This window comes from Austrofundulus limnaeus, unplaced genomic scaffold (assembly GCF_001266775.1).
Source record: "Austrofundulus limnaeus strain Quisiro unplaced genomic scaffold, Austrofundulus_limnaeus-1.0 Scaffold807, whole genome shotgun sequence".
Classification (NCBI taxonomy): Eukaryota; Metazoa; Chordata; class Actinopteri; order Cyprinodontiformes; family Rivulidae; genus Austrofundulus; species Austrofundulus limnaeus.
In genome coordinates, this window is record NW_013953209.1 from 133,959 (window position 1) to 150,812 (window position 16,854).

At 36.4% G+C, this 16,854-nt stretch overlaps 1 protein-coding gene across 1 annotated transcript in view; it reads right to left on the reverse strand.

The window, feature by feature from the left end:
- Nucleotides 1-15,400, reverse strand: part of snap23.1 (synaptosome associated protein 23.1) — a 22,160-nt gene extending 6,760 nt beyond the window's left edge. The window contains exons 1-4 of the mRNA XM_014028791.1: nucleotides 15,276-15,400; nucleotides 6,873-6,987; nucleotides 698-739; nucleotides 369-417 (exon numbers count right to left, since the gene is read on the reverse strand). Coding sequence (XP_013884245.1) covers nucleotides 369-417; nucleotides 698-739; nucleotides 6,873-6,929 — 148 coding nt within the window. The 5' untranslated portion in view covers nucleotides 6,930-6,987; nucleotides 15,276-15,400. The remainder of the gene's footprint in view (nucleotides 1-368; nucleotides 418-697; nucleotides 740-6,872; nucleotides 6,988-15,275) is intronic.
- Nucleotides 15,401-16,854: the final 1,454 nt, after the last annotated feature.

The following is a 16,854-nucleotide window of genomic DNA, read 5'->3' on the forward strand; positions in this document are numbered from 1 at the left end:
ATAGTAATATATTTACTGAGAGAAATGGTGACGTGTTCAATCCTTATTTTACCCGCTGTAAGTTAGCAATTTTTTCGTGATCAGAAACAAGAAGTCCATTTACTGAGATTTGTGAATTGTTATTAAATGTTTTATTGTTACTTTCACCTGTCACTGACTTAATCGTTTCCCATAATATTTTTGGATTCTTTCTGGCTGAAATAATTTGATTTTTAAAATATTGTTGTTTGGCTTTGCGTAATTCAGCAACTGAATTATAAACGCAACAAAGTTAACTCTGCTTACTTAAATATTTATAATGTTACTGAATAAATGCTGCTAAAATTATGTAGGAAATAACAAAAATGGCTGATCTGTTGTTTCCTTACCTCCCTGTTGATCCAGCATCACCATGGTATTGGCACCAGTCTGTTTGCTCTAGAAAAAAACAAAACAAAATATGTTATATTTTTTACACACAAACTCACACAAAGTGCATTTTAATCAACTTCAAATTAGAATCATTTGAAAAGAAAAACAAAGTTTGACAGCCAAATAAATCTTTTCTCATGCTTAACTGTTAGAAACAATGTTTTGATCTAATTTATGATTCATAATCTTTAATGTTATTATGAGCTGAACATGATAAAATCATTAAATGTAGATGTCAAGTTTTTCAACACTTTCAGGTGATTAAAATGAGGCCATTTGTCCTCACCTCCTCTGCCATCTGTAACATCCGTCGTGTGCTTTCCAGAGACTATGGAGGGAAAAACAAGAAAGTGTTAGGTGCTAAAAAAAAAGGTGGGGAAAAACAATTTTAACATTAGAAATTTTTAAATAAAAAATAATAAAATAAATATAGACAAACTGATCTGAACGGAAGTGAGATCTAAGACCTTTTTGGATACAATGTAGTTAAATTTTAGTAGAGGCTCAAATAGATTCTAATCACTGAATAAAAAAGGACATTTAAAAAAATCATTCTGTGAAAATAGATGTATACACATTTTAGGAGAAACTGGAATTTGCATTCCAAGAAGATTCCATGTTTAAACTGAGTTTTATCTAATTCAGTTGGATTTAATGAATTTCAGATTGATTGTTGGAGGAACCAAATGAGTCATTTTATTAGGTCAAACTTCTGTTTGAAAAACAGCTGCTTTTTGTAGTTTTCTAACTGACAGATAAATATACTTATAAGTGATGGACTACTTTTTTCTCTCCACATTCTTCAAACATCCATTTTAGCAACAGGAATAATTATTGCCTGCTGCTGAAGGCAAAAGGGTGATAATGTTTTTGCCCATGTCTGCATTTGTGTTAATTTACTTGTCATGTTAACAAAATCTAACAACTGGACAGAATTTAATGAAACTCAGAAAGTATTCATTGGCTAAACATCTAAAACTTATTATTGTTTGGGGTCAATCTGATTCAAGATGGCTGTCACTGCCAAATGACCTCTGAAAACAAGAATGGCTACAACTCTCAATTCTTTTAAATATCGAGCTAAAATTTGGTGTGGTAGTTGAGTTGTTATCAACAAAGGCTCTGAGGGATACCACATCTCACCACAGACTTCATAACTCATTTATCAGTGTGCATTGCCAATGCAATGCACACTATTGTGATTCGTTTCCCATCCAAGTCATCTCCACTTTGGCACGCTTCTCCTCCTACATACTTTGTCCTAGAGCTGCCATTGTAATTTATATCTGTAAAGCTCCTATGCCAAATGATGGCTATGCATTTTGGTGCCTGTACAACTTATACTTTTTGAAATATTAATGTTTAAAATCATATAATGCCAGTCAATGGAGCCTGGTATTGGTCCAATACTGCCCCTTGCTGTATATACTCAGTACTGAACCATAGTTTTAATAATATTTAAACTCAGTAGTTCAGTGATTACAATACTAATATGATTGTGTTTTGATGTTTTACTAAAATATTGTCCTAATATTACTCTATTGTTGTAATATTATGCCTTTCTGTGTCAACAATTGCATTGGCAATGTGGCCTCTTTCTGCACACATACAAACCAACCCCTGCCACCACCTTCTGCCAAAACTCCATTGGTCTAATGGTCTATGTCATGGACTTTCATGTGGGAGATCAGGGTTCAAAACCCAGCTAACGCAACTTTAACAACAAATCTCTTCCAACTTCACAATGTCACTCAATTACCTTAATTACAAACACCTGCTGACGTGACAGGCACAAGCTGGTATAGAAAACATATTTGAACTTGGTCAAAGTTCATTCTGCAAGTCCAATGCTGCAGGCAAAGCCATGCTGCAATGACATGCTACATGGCAATGCACACTTGTTTTTACATCGTAAAAACCCATGTCTAGTATTTACTTTGGCATTCCTTCAAGTGTTAGGCTTTTAATACACCGTATGAAACAAACAGCTGAACCTGGAAAAATGACAAATCACCATTTTAATAACTTGATGGTCTTGTATTAGCACATTGGCTTTTTATACACTGAAACATAAGTTAACCTTTGTAAGTGTTCTGGATCATCATTGATTTTAGTCATGTTAAAAATACACACTACAGATTTAATCTCTCCAGCTCAACAGTCATCATGTCAGACAAAAACACAAACACACACACAGATCAGTGTTTATAATAAACAAGAATGCAGTCGGTTCAGATGAGTGAAAGTTTTTGTGTTTTTATTATTAATGAGTGAGTAAAGACAGGAAGCAAGGTAGAGCCAGACTCATCACTAATGATTAGTTAACAAGTGAGCAGGAACTAGATTCCTCATTTTCTCTCTTATTTGCTCTGAACACCTTCATCAGTGAGCAGAGAAACAGACAAACATGAGTTGGCGAGTGAAAGACGTGTTTAGAGCCAGGTTTCTGTTAACTTGGCCAGAAAATCCCTTGTATGAATGAACATTACGTGATTGCTCCAAATATCTTTGAACTTGGCCAATTATGTCTGAAATAGCTGTCTTTGTCAAAGCTTCCAGATTGTCGTGCTGTGTCAAACCTTTGAGTTAGAGAGAATTGTGAGGCATCTTGGGATGGCTCAAACAGGAACATGGGTTTATAATAAATAGGCTTGTTGTTCAAAAGAGTAACTTTTGAACAAATCTGTTAGACTACTTAAAAAGACAAGCACAATTTGCACAAGACTTTACCAGGATTAAACTAAAAATTAAATAAACCCAAATAATATAATTAACTTTAACACTGAAGAGTCCAGGCTTCCTGTTTCTTCCTACAACCAAGTCTTCTATTAAAACAAAATTGAATCTGATGCAAAACTAGGCATTCTGAGTGTTTATAAGCAGTTACCAAAAGCCAGAGTGGTAAGTAGATTTAGCAGAGGGACATTCCCATGCCCTTATGCCCTGTATGATCTCCTAAATCAACCAGGAAGCAGGAGAAGCAAGAAGAAGAAGAAGAAGAAGAAGAAGGAAAATTAAAGGATTAGTCAGAAAGCACAAGAGCACAAAAGCAGGGCAATAAAAAAAGAGCAAAAATTGAATTTAAAACTATTAAAACCAACATTATTTTAGCACAATTGAAATTATAGGATTTAGATGTACAAAAACAAGTCCATCTAGAATAAATCAATTTGTCTACAGAGTCAGATGGCTAATTATATGACGCCCTGGAGTGCTGATTAAACAGTCTTCAAGATAATAAAGCAGACATAGCTGACTACACTCAAACTGGGGAAAAAAATCAGACAGGTAGGGGAGCAATCTGACTAAATTAGGCTTCGACTCTCACACACGTCCCAAAACTACTATCTCTATAAACAGACACTGAATGCAATCTAAGTTTAATTACCCACCAAGGTTCCATCAGGGCTGTAATGGAGACAGTCACAAATTATCTATTTTTTCCCTCCTGATCCATGTCAAAATTTGCCTCCTGCTAACATTATTTTTACAGGTTTATTCCTAATTCAGACTGCTGAGGCAAAACTGAAATATTTTAATGCCACAATATTTTTTGGCACTTTTGATTTGTTGTTTCAGACAGTAAAACTAAGTTTTACAACCCCAATTCTGCAAAGTTGGGACATTGTGTAAAATGTATATAAAAAACAAAATGCCATGATTTCCAAATCTTAACAACACAAAACAGTAACAGATCTGCCATCCTGCTGGAGCATGAGGGACATGTCAGACAAATACTGTGGGCCCTAAAATGGTTTGTCATATTTAATTGACAGATTCCAGTTTGTTAATGTTAATAATGAATCTTCTTACAAAGTTAGTCATGGAGTTCCTCAGGGTTCAGTGTTTGGACCAATCCTCTTTACTTTTTAAATGCTTCATTAATAAATATAGAGGACAGAATCTGACATAATTAGAAATAGAAGCAGAAATTTAAAATTAATTTCCAGTGAAGTTTTTACATTTCTCTGTCTCCAGTTTTTACATTTTCTTATGCATTTCTACCTTATTATATAAATAAGGTGGGCGGTCCTTCTTGGGTCAGCTCCTCTTCTATTGGTCAACAGACATGAAGTAGCAGAATCCATGTGCAGATCCACCATGCATACTTGTGCTGCCTCAGTTTAGCTTAAAGTTTAAGGTTTAATTAAAAACAAAGGCAAGGAGGAAAACAACTACCTGTGACTATTTTTAAAGACTACTGTAATTCTCTACTATCCGGGCATTCAATTAATGCTCTAAAAAGTCTTCAGTTAATCCAAAATGCTGCTGCTAAGAGTTCTAATGAGAGTTGGAAGGAGAGATCATTTTTCTCCAGTTTTAGTTTCTCTCCACTGGTTCCCTGTCAAATTCAAAATAGCAGTTATAATCTTACTTCTAACTTATAAAGCTCTCAACAACCAAGCTCCATCATATATCAAATATCTTATTGTTCCATACTTTCCTAACAGAGCACTTCACTTTTAGACTGCAGGTTTACTAGGGGTTCCTCGAGTTTCTAAAAGAATGGGAGGCAGAGCTTTSAGTTATCAAGCTCCTCTCTTGTGGAACCAACTTCCAGTTTGTGTCCGTGAGGCTGACACTCTGTCTACTTTTAAGACAGCGGCAGATTTCCTCCTGTTCTGAGCCTGGTTCTGCTGGAGGTTTCTTCCTGTTAAAAGGGAGTTTTTCCTCTGCACTGTCACCAATGTGCTGCTTGGGATGGGAGACTGTGACAAAGTGAAGATTCAACACAATCTGCTGGCTCCTTTAGATTTATTGTTTTTTGTGTACAGTGCCCTGAGATGTTTGTTGTGACTTGGCACTATATAAATTAACTGGATTGAATTGAATGAAGACATTAAAAAACAAACTTTAAAATGTGAAAAACAAACTGAAAGCCAATGTAGTGAATCTAAAACGGATCATGTGCTCTAATTTTCTGGCATCCGTTAAAAGATGTGCAGAAGCATTTTGAACCAGTTGAAGTCAAGTAAGAAAAAAACTGTCTCAGTCACAACAAATACATGTCAAATGTTTCAGGTGTTACTACATCGCTTTACAGCACAAAGGTGCTTGAGTGGTGGGCTGCAAAATCCTTCAATATTCTGATGATCTACTGGCTGCAGCCATGCTCTACATTTCTTGTTTTCCAACCACTTTAGCTGGAATTTGCATTAAAGTTCTGACGTTTTCACTGACAACTGTGCACCAACTGGCCAGAGACAATTACTAAAATGATCCTGCATGTTACTGTAATGTATATTGTAATAATATCATTGTCCTGTCTCACATGCAGGTTTGATGATGTCCCAGTCAGACATTGTGTTGAAGATCAGCATGTACTTAGGAGGTATGATTGAACCCAACCAACATTACCTCTGCCCTTTGATTATTCAAGTATAAAATGTTCAGACATCCATGCTTGGATTTCTGCACTCCAAGAGTTGGTTTGCAGAATATTATTTTTTTCTGTTTCTGTGGGAAAAACAATTTGACCGTCATCTGTAAAAAAAAAATGAAAAGAGATGCCACGTTTCCTGAAAATAAATCCAAGAGGAAGTAAGTACAGAGAGAAGAGGGCCAAATAAAGAGCCCTGAGGCACACCAGATATAAGAGGTACTACAGACAGCAAAAATCTTTTGTTGCTCTTGTCCCAACATTGTGGAACTGTGTTGCATTGATCAAATTAAAAATCATCTTAATGTTTCTCTTAAAACTTGCACCATTTCTTGGTTTAAATACTTGACATGTTTACTATGTTTCAATGTGCATAAAATACAGGTTTATGTCATTTGCAAATTCCCACACAGTTTTTTTATTTTCCACAACATTCCAACTTTGTCAGGGTTTGTACACTTTAGAAACACATTTTCACCATTAGATAAAGCCAAGCTATCTCTTTTGCCCATGCTTTGTGTATTTATCTAAGTACTTCTCAAAAAGGATAGACTTCTGCATTGCATATTCATATTTTCCAGATGGATTAAATTTGAAGCATTTACATTTGAAAAAAAAAGTGATTTGCTTCTGAGATGAAAGACTTGTCCTGATTGCTTGTTTGTGGATGACAACCTCTGCCAAGGAGGGTTATGCATTTGGTAGGGTTTGTCTACAGGATTACTAAAAAAAAATCACTGACAAATTTGCATGAAATTTTTACCAGATGTGGGACATGGCCTAAATTAAACGTGATTAACATCTGATGTGGAGAACCAGAGCAGAATTTGCAATGAGAAGATGTATTTTTTTTTCTTCTCAGCTCTGGTAGATGGATTGCAATGCATGCTGCCATAGGTGTATTAATTGTTTTGCCATGAATATGCTTCCATCAAAAGTTCATAAATACAGAAACCACATTTATTGCAGCTTCTCTTTATAATTTTCAGATTCCAGAATTTTATTAATCAACAAACTTTATACAACTGGTCAGAGAGAAATGAAAATGTCAGAATAATAGTCAGAGAGACCGTTTGTGTACCTCGTCTGTCACTTGGTTGGCTCTTGCAGCCATTTGCTCCACACTCATGTCTTCCATGTTGATGGCGTCCTGTTTGGCAGCTCCTCCTGTGGCACTGAGCTCAATTTTCTGCGGCCTGAAACGAAGACAGAGTTCACAAGTCAGTAAATAGTATCCCAGCAGATGGCATCAAAACTCTTGACTGACGATCAAAAACAAATGATCCTTGAACAGAAAATAGCATCTTGTAGATTTAAACAGCCACTGGTTAATTACATTTTGCATAAATCAACAGAAAATGTTTCTTTTTATTTTAAATTGGTCAATAAAACTTGACAATTAAGGAAGAACTCCAAAAGTAGTAACATAACATTTAATGAGTAATTAACTAAAAGAAAAACAAAACACTGCAATAGAAATAGTGCTATATGAGCTACAATTTACCCGACCTCTGCCATTTTCACAAAAACATCCCGCAACATATCAGCTGATATGTGTGTTGATACAAATATCCACCAAGCATCAATATCTGCCAGTGAACAGGCTGGATGATTTATTGATTGATGTCTCTTTTTTTAGAGCATCAATTATTAAGAAGATAAGAGCAACAAAAAAAAAACACACTAACTGGTCAGAAATCTTAAAATGTCACAATTCACTTAACGTTTATTCTCATGTCATTTGCAGCTACAAATGAAAATCTTATGGTCATAAAATAAGTTGTGGAAGTTTTTCTTTCATATAAACAATCATAAGTATGCATCACATTTATAAAACTACATGCTTTAAATTCTTATTTATGCTCTATATTTCCATTCTAATAGAATGGCACTCTTGTTCAAACCCCCAGAATAGTCAGTCCAGTGTTAACTTTACAATTTGAACATCCTAATAACAGCACAAACAAATGTAGGGTCTTTAAATATCAGGTTATATAAGAGCTTGCAGTATGTCTGACTGGTTCATCAGCAGCACAAAAAGATTCTTAGTTATTCAAACTGTGAAAAACACATACAGTCATATGAAAACGTTTGGGCACACTTGTGAATTTTCCTGATTTACCTTTATAAATCATTGATTGTTTAGATTAAAAATATCAGTTAAATATATCATATAGGGGACAAACAGTGATATTTGAGAAGTGAAATGAAGTTTATATGATTTACAGAAAGTGTGCAATAATTGTTTAACAAAATTAGGCAGGTGCATAAATTTGGGCACTGTTTTCATTTTATTGATTTCAAAACCTTTAGAACTAATTATTGGAACTCAAATTTGGTTTGGTAAGTTCAATGACCCTTGACCTCCATACACAGGTGACTCCAATTATGAGAAAGGGTATTTAAGGGGGGCAATAGTGTTTTTCTCTCGAATTTTTTTTACTTTGTTAAGAAAATGTAAACATTCAAACTAACGATGTGTGCTGTGTTAGTCTTAATTTGGTGGCTCCCTATGTGCCGTGTAATAAGTCCTGGTGCGGCCCAGGCCGGGCCTTGGCTATCTGATCCTCTCCACCTCAGAATGAATGGGTCTACCTCCTGGGTTTGGGTGTGTGCTGCCTCCAATAGGGGGTGGGTGCATGTCCTGGACCTGGGGGTTATAGAGTGTGTATCGGGGGTATGAGTGGAATGTGGCGTCCTTGTATGTCTTTGACTGAGTGGGGGTGAGGATGAGGGTGGTATTGTGCGATTGTGTATGTTTGGGTATTTGTCAGGCTGCAGTCTGGGCTGCCCCTCCTGCTGGTTTATCTGGGGGCCCACTGCTACTTGGCCCCCCGGTGGGGTGTGCGGCTGGCTGCCGGCGTGCTGGGGGTTCCCGGGGTCTGGGGCTGGGTGCTGGGGCGTATGCCGGCCTGGCCTGGTGACTGCCTGCTGGGGCTCGAGGCCTCTGGCCCTGTTGGGCTTTGGCCTGTAGGGGGTGCACCCTTGGGGCCCAAACCTCTGTGCCCTTTCCTGGATCTGTTCTGGTATGGCGGTGGGGCCCATGAGTTTGTCGCTGCTGGCCCCGGGGACTGTACGTGTGGTCGCTGGGGGGAACTCTCCCAGTTCTCCCCTATGGTCTGATCTGGGGGGTGGGTGGGCGGATCTTCCCGTGCGGGTGCCCCTTGGGGCTCTGCGCTCGGGATCCCTCTCGGGCCCTTGGGCTCTGGTCTTCCCTATGTCTGCCTCGTGTCTTGGGGGTTGGGTCTCCGATCCTCCACAGTCACTATTAAATATTCCATTGGAGAAATCTTGTATATACACGCATGTTCACAACCGCTCACAAACAGGTGCTCTGATCCGGGGGGTTCTGACTGGTCACTGAGTGTGTATATACGTCTGTGTGTATATACTCACAGTACAGTATTTATGAATGTAGGCATGTATGTATGTATATCTTTATATACAGTATGTATGGGTATGTATATTTTTATATATGCCCTCCATGTATTTATCCATTTATTTTTCAGGTGAGCAGACAGATGTTGGGTGTGTGGTCCTGTGTTTTGTTGGTGAATATTTAATATACTTCTAATCGCTATTTCAATCTTTCTAATTACTTCTCCCTGTTTTTCTCTCCATCTCTATTTTCTCTTCACTTAAAAAAATCACTGATGATGAAGAAATAAATAAACTAAAACTAAAATAAAAAGAAAAATAGACATTTTGGAGAAAATATGTTTAAATACACAGCAACATTTTTCTATGAACCTGATTAAAAACTGAAAGACGGTGCCATGTAAACAGAATTTTCTGCTGACTTTATTCTGAAAAAGGTTATATTTGAGGTAAATATTAAGTGATGTGTATTCTTTTAATCCTGGTTGGATTATGTCGACATGTTTGCTCCTTAATCCCACTATTACATCCTTCTCACACGCGTATGCTGAAGACTCAAGCCGAGTTGGATCCGCACAGGAAGGGTGTGAGCAAAGAGGCGGCATGTTTTTAGGTGATGAACAAATCTGTGTAAATCTTTGTGCTGAGAGAAATCATTAATGAAGGCTTTGGATGAGTGCAAACAGAGCTGTTGGGAGGCGTAATATCATTGATCAAATTCTGTAACATGTATTAATCTGAATTTTTTTTATTTTGTTAAGAAAATGTAAACATTCAAACTAATGCTGTGTGCTGTGTTAGTCTTAATTTGGTGGCTCCCTGTGCGCTGTGTAATAAGTTAACTATTCAGGATTTTTCTGCTCTGTCAGCTCATCTTCTGTTTGTTTAACTTTACACATTATTTTAGACTATAATAGCTGCTTGGTTGTTTTTGTTACCTTCATTTTACACAAATATATTTTAACTGTATGCTGCCAAAACGTGTTTTGTTTATGTGCTCATTTATTTATCTGTTAGCAAGATATCCCATGAAACTCTGGATGTATTTGATCTAAATTTTCATTCATTGTACGTCTACAAATCTTAAACTTTAGGAATTAACCTGAATCATGATGGCTGCCACAGCCAAGTGAAATAAAATGGTAATAACTCAGTCAATATATATTACCAGCTGAGTGATTCACAACATACATTTGTACCAAACCCAACATGTTCCCTCTTATTTGCAGTGTGTAAATATATACTGGTACTTGCATCAAGAATAATCTTGCAGTGAGAAATTTTCTGTTTAAAGGAGACCAATTATGGGTCCTAGAAATTTTTATGGTATATCTGTGGGCTATCCAGACCATGTTCATTCAATTTAATGCACAAAATAATTCTCAGATAATAAACTTTCCCATTTTCTAGTTCTGCCTGCTCTGACTTCTGTTCAGAAGAGCTGTTTATGTTAATGAGCTCTGTTGGTAACGCCCTCCAAACAACGCATTTTAAAGCCAGCGTTTACGTTAGCATGGCTAGTAATAGCAGAAGCTCCATTGTACAACCGTATATGAGACCCTGAGTCAGACCCAGAGGCAGAGTCGGTCACAGCTTTTTTTTTCTCCCCCTCCTCTGTCGAAGCTCTGCGCTCACTCTGCATGGTTACCAGGGCAAGTAATGGGAACAGCAACAGTCAAAATACCTCAGAAACTCGAACAAATAGGCTAAAGCTAAACAATAGAGGTACATGAGAAAACGTGTTCATAACGAACGAAAATAAATAATTAAATTGTGTCCGTGTCGGTCTTGAACCCGGTCTCTCACTCTCTGGTCCAATACTACCCATTGCCCTATTGGAGGCTTGTTGTGAAACGAGCTGCGCATTACACAACAACAACCGTGACGGCTTTTTATACTGAGGAGGTGGAGCTTCACCAGGGGGTTGCTAGGTAAGGGGCTGAACGCAGGTTCCGGTGGGTTGTCGTACGACTTGTGACATCAAAAGATGTAGGAAGTATAAAACTTGTCATTAATAAACATTAAAAATACATTTACTTACAGTAAATATGCCCCTGGGTGCATTTTTTTGGTCCTAGGGCTGTGTTTTTTAAGAAGTACATACCCAAAGTTGAGTAAAAAAAACTTTAAAAAGTGAATTTTGCATAATAGGTCCCCTTTAAATCAACCAAATTGCATCCTATCTGCCTGACTATTAATATTGCTGTAAATATTTACAGGAATTTCCAGCATAAGTCACAAATTTGCTAAATTAAGTAAAATTCTGATGAAAATTAGGCCATTTAAATTCACTACTTTTTTACATTTTCTGCCAAATCAGTGAAGCGCTGTTAAAATTGCAGAAGAAATGTGTTTAATACAACAGAACGTTTGCATGATGTGCAATTTATCACAGAAACAAGGCCTTAAAACATGATTTTAAGTTGAGACTACTTGCGCTTTGCCTTCTTCGCAGACATCTGTTAAATAAATCTGACACTATGACACTATAAAATGCCTATTTTTTGGGGGGAAAAAAGGGGAAAAAAGATTTGCTCAGTTGTTCACTATAAAAACAAGCTTAGATGAGGTGAAATTAAAATGCAAATCAGATCAAACTTTGATTCCTTGACTGGTGCATGAGAAGTCCCAGTGTAAACCATGAAACCTCTGCAAAAGTGTCCAAAATTGTTTCTACGTTACACTTTAGTGACTCAACATCTGGCTGCTGATCTCAGATCAGTCATATGAGCTCAAACACTCAGACACACTGACCTCAGTAAAACAGAAGCAGGCGTAAGCACATCTTCAAAAAGTTGTTAACTGAAGCAGGAAGTCAAAACACTGGCTATGTTTCGTCATTATTACTATAACCATGAAAATCTGTTTTCTTCTCTAAACCTAGTTTTATTCAATGCAAAATATGATCACATTTTACTAAGATTCAGATAAAGCATAGTAATACAGATCCTAATTAAAACCAAGCATTTCTTAAAGAAATTCCTCCACTGCCACATTTCTTGTTAGAGTTATCATCTTTTGTGACAGTTGCAGTCATTTTGGTCAAACATTGAAAATAACGTTTCAGTGTAAACTCATATGAGGACCGTGATAAATGTTTAGTTGTATGGGTGGTTTCTTCTTTCAGGAACCACTCTGAACTCTGCAGTAAAAGGTGTGGTTTCATTGTGTTTTTGAGGCCAGTGCCTTTTGAAACATGCACTATGTATTAACATGATCACTCTGATCACACAATGAATAATGATAGCAGATTAGGACAGACTATTTTCATCTATTCAGTGACCTTCATAATGTCAAGTATCACAGTACACACAAAACGGCTGCTGTAAAAGCCATTTCAGACAGGAGTTTGCACTTAAAGGTAACACGAGAGCCAACTCGTCAAAGATATATTGTTTGGTTTTTACAGCAGAAAATCTGTACAGTCAGGGGGAGAAAGCAAGCTGACAACACTACAAAGTTTTATTTTTTTCTTTGGTTCCAAACGTACATTTTTGAGAACACTGAGGAAGCACAGTTTAATTCACTATCCTGTTTCTTCCGTTCTTGTCAGAACAGTTTCCTGTGAAGTTCAAGTGACATTTTCCTGTTTTGCAAATATTCTCTGGACATCAGGTTCCTTGTCAAACCCACAGCAGGGACAAAAAACCTGATGGGAAATTAATAGTTTATTTGGCAGATAGTTCAGGGGACTATGTTGTTGACTCAGCAGTTTTGAAGTGGCAGAGCACACTTTTTGGTAACACTTTTTTCTGGTTGATTACTGAACGTGACAAGACAGAACTGTGACTTTACAACAGTGAATACATTTACACATACTCTAGTCAAGGCTACGTTCACACTGCAGGTCTTAATGCTCAATTCTGATTTTTTGAAAAAATCCGATCTTTTTGTGTGAACGTTCACATTACATTTTAAATGTGACCTGCATCAGACCCCTGTGTGAACGCTACACAGCACTGATGTGACACGCATGCGCAGTAAAAGACGTGACGTCTCATCAGCCGGCTTGTTTGTTTACAGAGCTAGCATGGATGCTACATATTACACATCGAATCTGAAGTTGTTGTTTAATCAGAGCCGATTGAGTAATTATCTGACCTGCTTCTTTAGTTCAGTGTTTATATCTGAACCTGCCTCTGACCGGGATGCTCCAGTGAAGCTTTTTTTTAACGAAACAACGAGCTGGAAAAAAGTATCGACCGAGTAGCTAACTTTAGGATTGATACTCTCAGTGACCCAGGCTGGACATCGTTATTATCATACTAATGAAAAGTAAAAAGATGAAGCAACTGGACTTGTGTTTTGGAGCTGTAAACACACTGGGCTGTGTATTGGCAAGAATTTGGCGATACGATACATATCATAACAGAGGGGTCACGATACGATATATCCCGATATATTGCGATACTGTAAGCAAGGCGATATATTGCGATTTCTTTTGTCTAAAAATTCTATTAAATAAAAACCTCTTACTGAAAAAATAAAAAGAAAAGCTAATGTTTACTTACAATGCTAATGCTACCCTTACTCTCTGGTGCTCAAGAGGTAGAGAAGCCAAATGGCTGACTCACTGCTGCCAACTAGTGGTCAGAGGCTGAACTACAACATAAAAATGAACAGTTGGCAAGAAGGTTGACATTTTAAAACTTAATTAAAAATCGATACAGGGCTTTGGAATATTGATACAGTATCGGGAAATGAAATATTGCGATATTTCAGTGTATCAATATTTTCTTACACCCCTAATAGTCATTTCTGCAATTTTTGGGGGAGGTCACCTCCTAACAAATGTCATTACAGAAAATCTAACTGCTCATTTTAAATCAATACTTTTACTTTTAATACTTAAGTACAAAAAATAGACTTTTACTCAAGTAAAATTCCTAAAGGAGACTTTAACTTTTACCAAAGTAAGTTTTTGGTAAGATACTTGTACTTTTACTCAAGTAATATTCCTAAAGAAGACTTTAACTTTTACCAAAGTAAGTTTTTGGTAAGATACTTGTACTTTTAATCAAGTATCACTCTGTGGTACTTTATACAACACTGCTTGTTGCATAAATGAGAAAAGATAAAGTTGGGCCAAACAAATATTGAATTTACAATAAAAAAAAAACATTTTGGTTTTCTTGCAGTCCAGTTTAGATAAGGACTATATTATATCTAACAACACAAAAATGTGACAGCAGATGAATTCACAGGTGGGAAACCTAAAGAGAGAAATCTTTAGGAAACATTCATGTTGTAAAAAAGATCACAACAACAGGAAATGTTAAAAACAAGAACTCCCCAACAGGGAAACATTTCTGGTTCTTCGACCCAAACCTGTTCTTCCAGATCTTAATGCTGGCGAGGTGACGTCTTTTTTTATTCTAGTCACGTTGAACTCAAACACTTTCTTATTATATGTCCAGTTTTTCCAACTATTTTGCTTCTTATAGCTTATTTTCAATAAGAACAACACTATTTGTTTTAGGAAGCTATGAAAAGAAACTAGAATTATATGACTTGTGAGGAAAAATAAAGTTCATATCTTTTACAGTCAAAACCTAAACTATACCCTTATTTTTCTTGGTTTACAGGTGATGCAATTTGGGCCCAAATGTTTCTTTAATATCATTTCCGCTGCTACATTTAAATGGTAGCAATGCAGTATCCACCACTTGACAAAACGGTACGTCAGGAGCAAATTAAAAACAACCTGGACACTCCTAACACAGAGAACACCTGAGAAGCAGGTGACTTTCGGCTGAAAAAGACAATTATCAACCCGAAAAAGCATTCAAACTCAGTCTACACCAGGGAAGTCACAACACATCCAACATGGCAAAAGTTGTGAGCTCAAGTCAAAAACTTTTTAAACTTAATATAGAGTTAAAATGGGGGGGGAAACAATGCGCTTAAGTTTACTTACATTGTCCAAAATGTAGAAGTTACGTTCAAGTGTTGTTATCGTAAATAAATCCCCAGTGGGAGCAACTTAGCTAACGTGCTGCTAGCTTGCTGGCTGGTTAGTTCCGCTTCCCTGTCAACTAGCTAACGACACCACCCAAACTGAGAATAAAAGCGTTAAGAGATATTTATCAAGACAGTCAATACTTACTGTTAAACTTTGTTGAGAAAGACGTGACCTCGCAACTCCTCCTTCGTGTCAAGGTATGTAAACTTGGCTCAGGTTGGTCCTGAATTCCTCCACTGACTCCGCAGTTTGAAGGAACGTGAAAGTATGTCTGTTGTTGCGTTCACTTGTCGTCGGAATAAACAAGACTCTCACATGAAAACTTTTAAAAAGTTTTTACTCGAGCTCCACCGTAATTCGGTGGCGTTTAAAGTCATGCAGAAATGTACTGTTTTTTTAAAATAAATATTTTAATATCTTAAAATTTGGGATCCACACCACATTTTTATTCCATGATAATTTAGTAAGATTTCACTTTAAAAATACATATTTATCTCTGAAAAACATTTTGTTTTGCTAAGTTAAAAAAAGCTTATTTACTTTTAACATGAATTTTTAATTCAACACTTTGTGCAGCAGTTATGTTTCATGTATATGTTTTTTCTAGATATTTCATGAGGGGAACGATGCGATGAGTCCTTGAATGCAACACATACTCACGTCCTGTAAATGTATGGAAGATCAGATCTGCCAAACTAAAAACAACAAAATAAAATTAATTGCCTAATAAAATAACGTGTTGATAAATGCAACAATAAAATCAATTATATTGTTTAATGTAGTCATTTGTTTATGTCTCATTATTTGTTCATTTTTTAATAAAACGTTTTACTTCTTTTTTTATCAAAGTTACTCATTGCAAAGAATGAAATCAAGCATATAACAAGCTAGCATTCAGAGAAAGCATAATAATATGTATAAATGATGTCAAATGAAGCAATTTGAAAAAGTTTATCTCAAAACTTTTCCAGATTTAATGTAATTTTGAAATGAGGATCCACACTCCATGTAAACAAAACACTCAGATGAATCCAAAAAAAATAAAAAACCTACATAAGGTTGAAATATAAGAGTGAACCTGCTGCCAAACACAAAAGAAAAGTGAAAGATCAAGAAACGGTTAAGAATAAATATTGAGGTTTAGCAATCAAACACTTGCATCTTTTGTCCAACTTCTGTTAAACTGGTAAATTTGTTGTTTGTTCTATTTTCAGTCACTTTGGCCCTTTCTTTTGGTAAACAAACACTTGTAGTAGTCTAGATACATTCAGTTACAAATTTTATAGCATCGGTTTTAATATAAGGACACAATGTGAGAAACAATTAAGTTGTTTACTATGACTTTTGTTGTTAATCTTCGTAACTTAACAGAAGTGCTTTTAATTTGAACGATGTATTTAATTCTATATTGTGTTTTCCTTTATTGTTTATTTTGTTGATCTATCCTCTAAAATTATTTGGTTAAAAATAAGAAATGGCCTGAACTTGTATAGCACTTTATCAAGTCCAAGGACTCCAAAGCACTTTACACTGTAGTCATTCATAAACTGATGGTGGTAAACTGCATGTAGCCACAGCTGCCCTGAGGCACACTGACAGAGGCATTTATTGTAGTAACACTTTGAAATGTCCTAATGCATCTCAGTAATCCAGGTAAAAAATCAAAAGGAAAAAAAATTGTGTAGGTCTTCTGGACGGGTTCTTCTTTAATGAAACGTTTCGT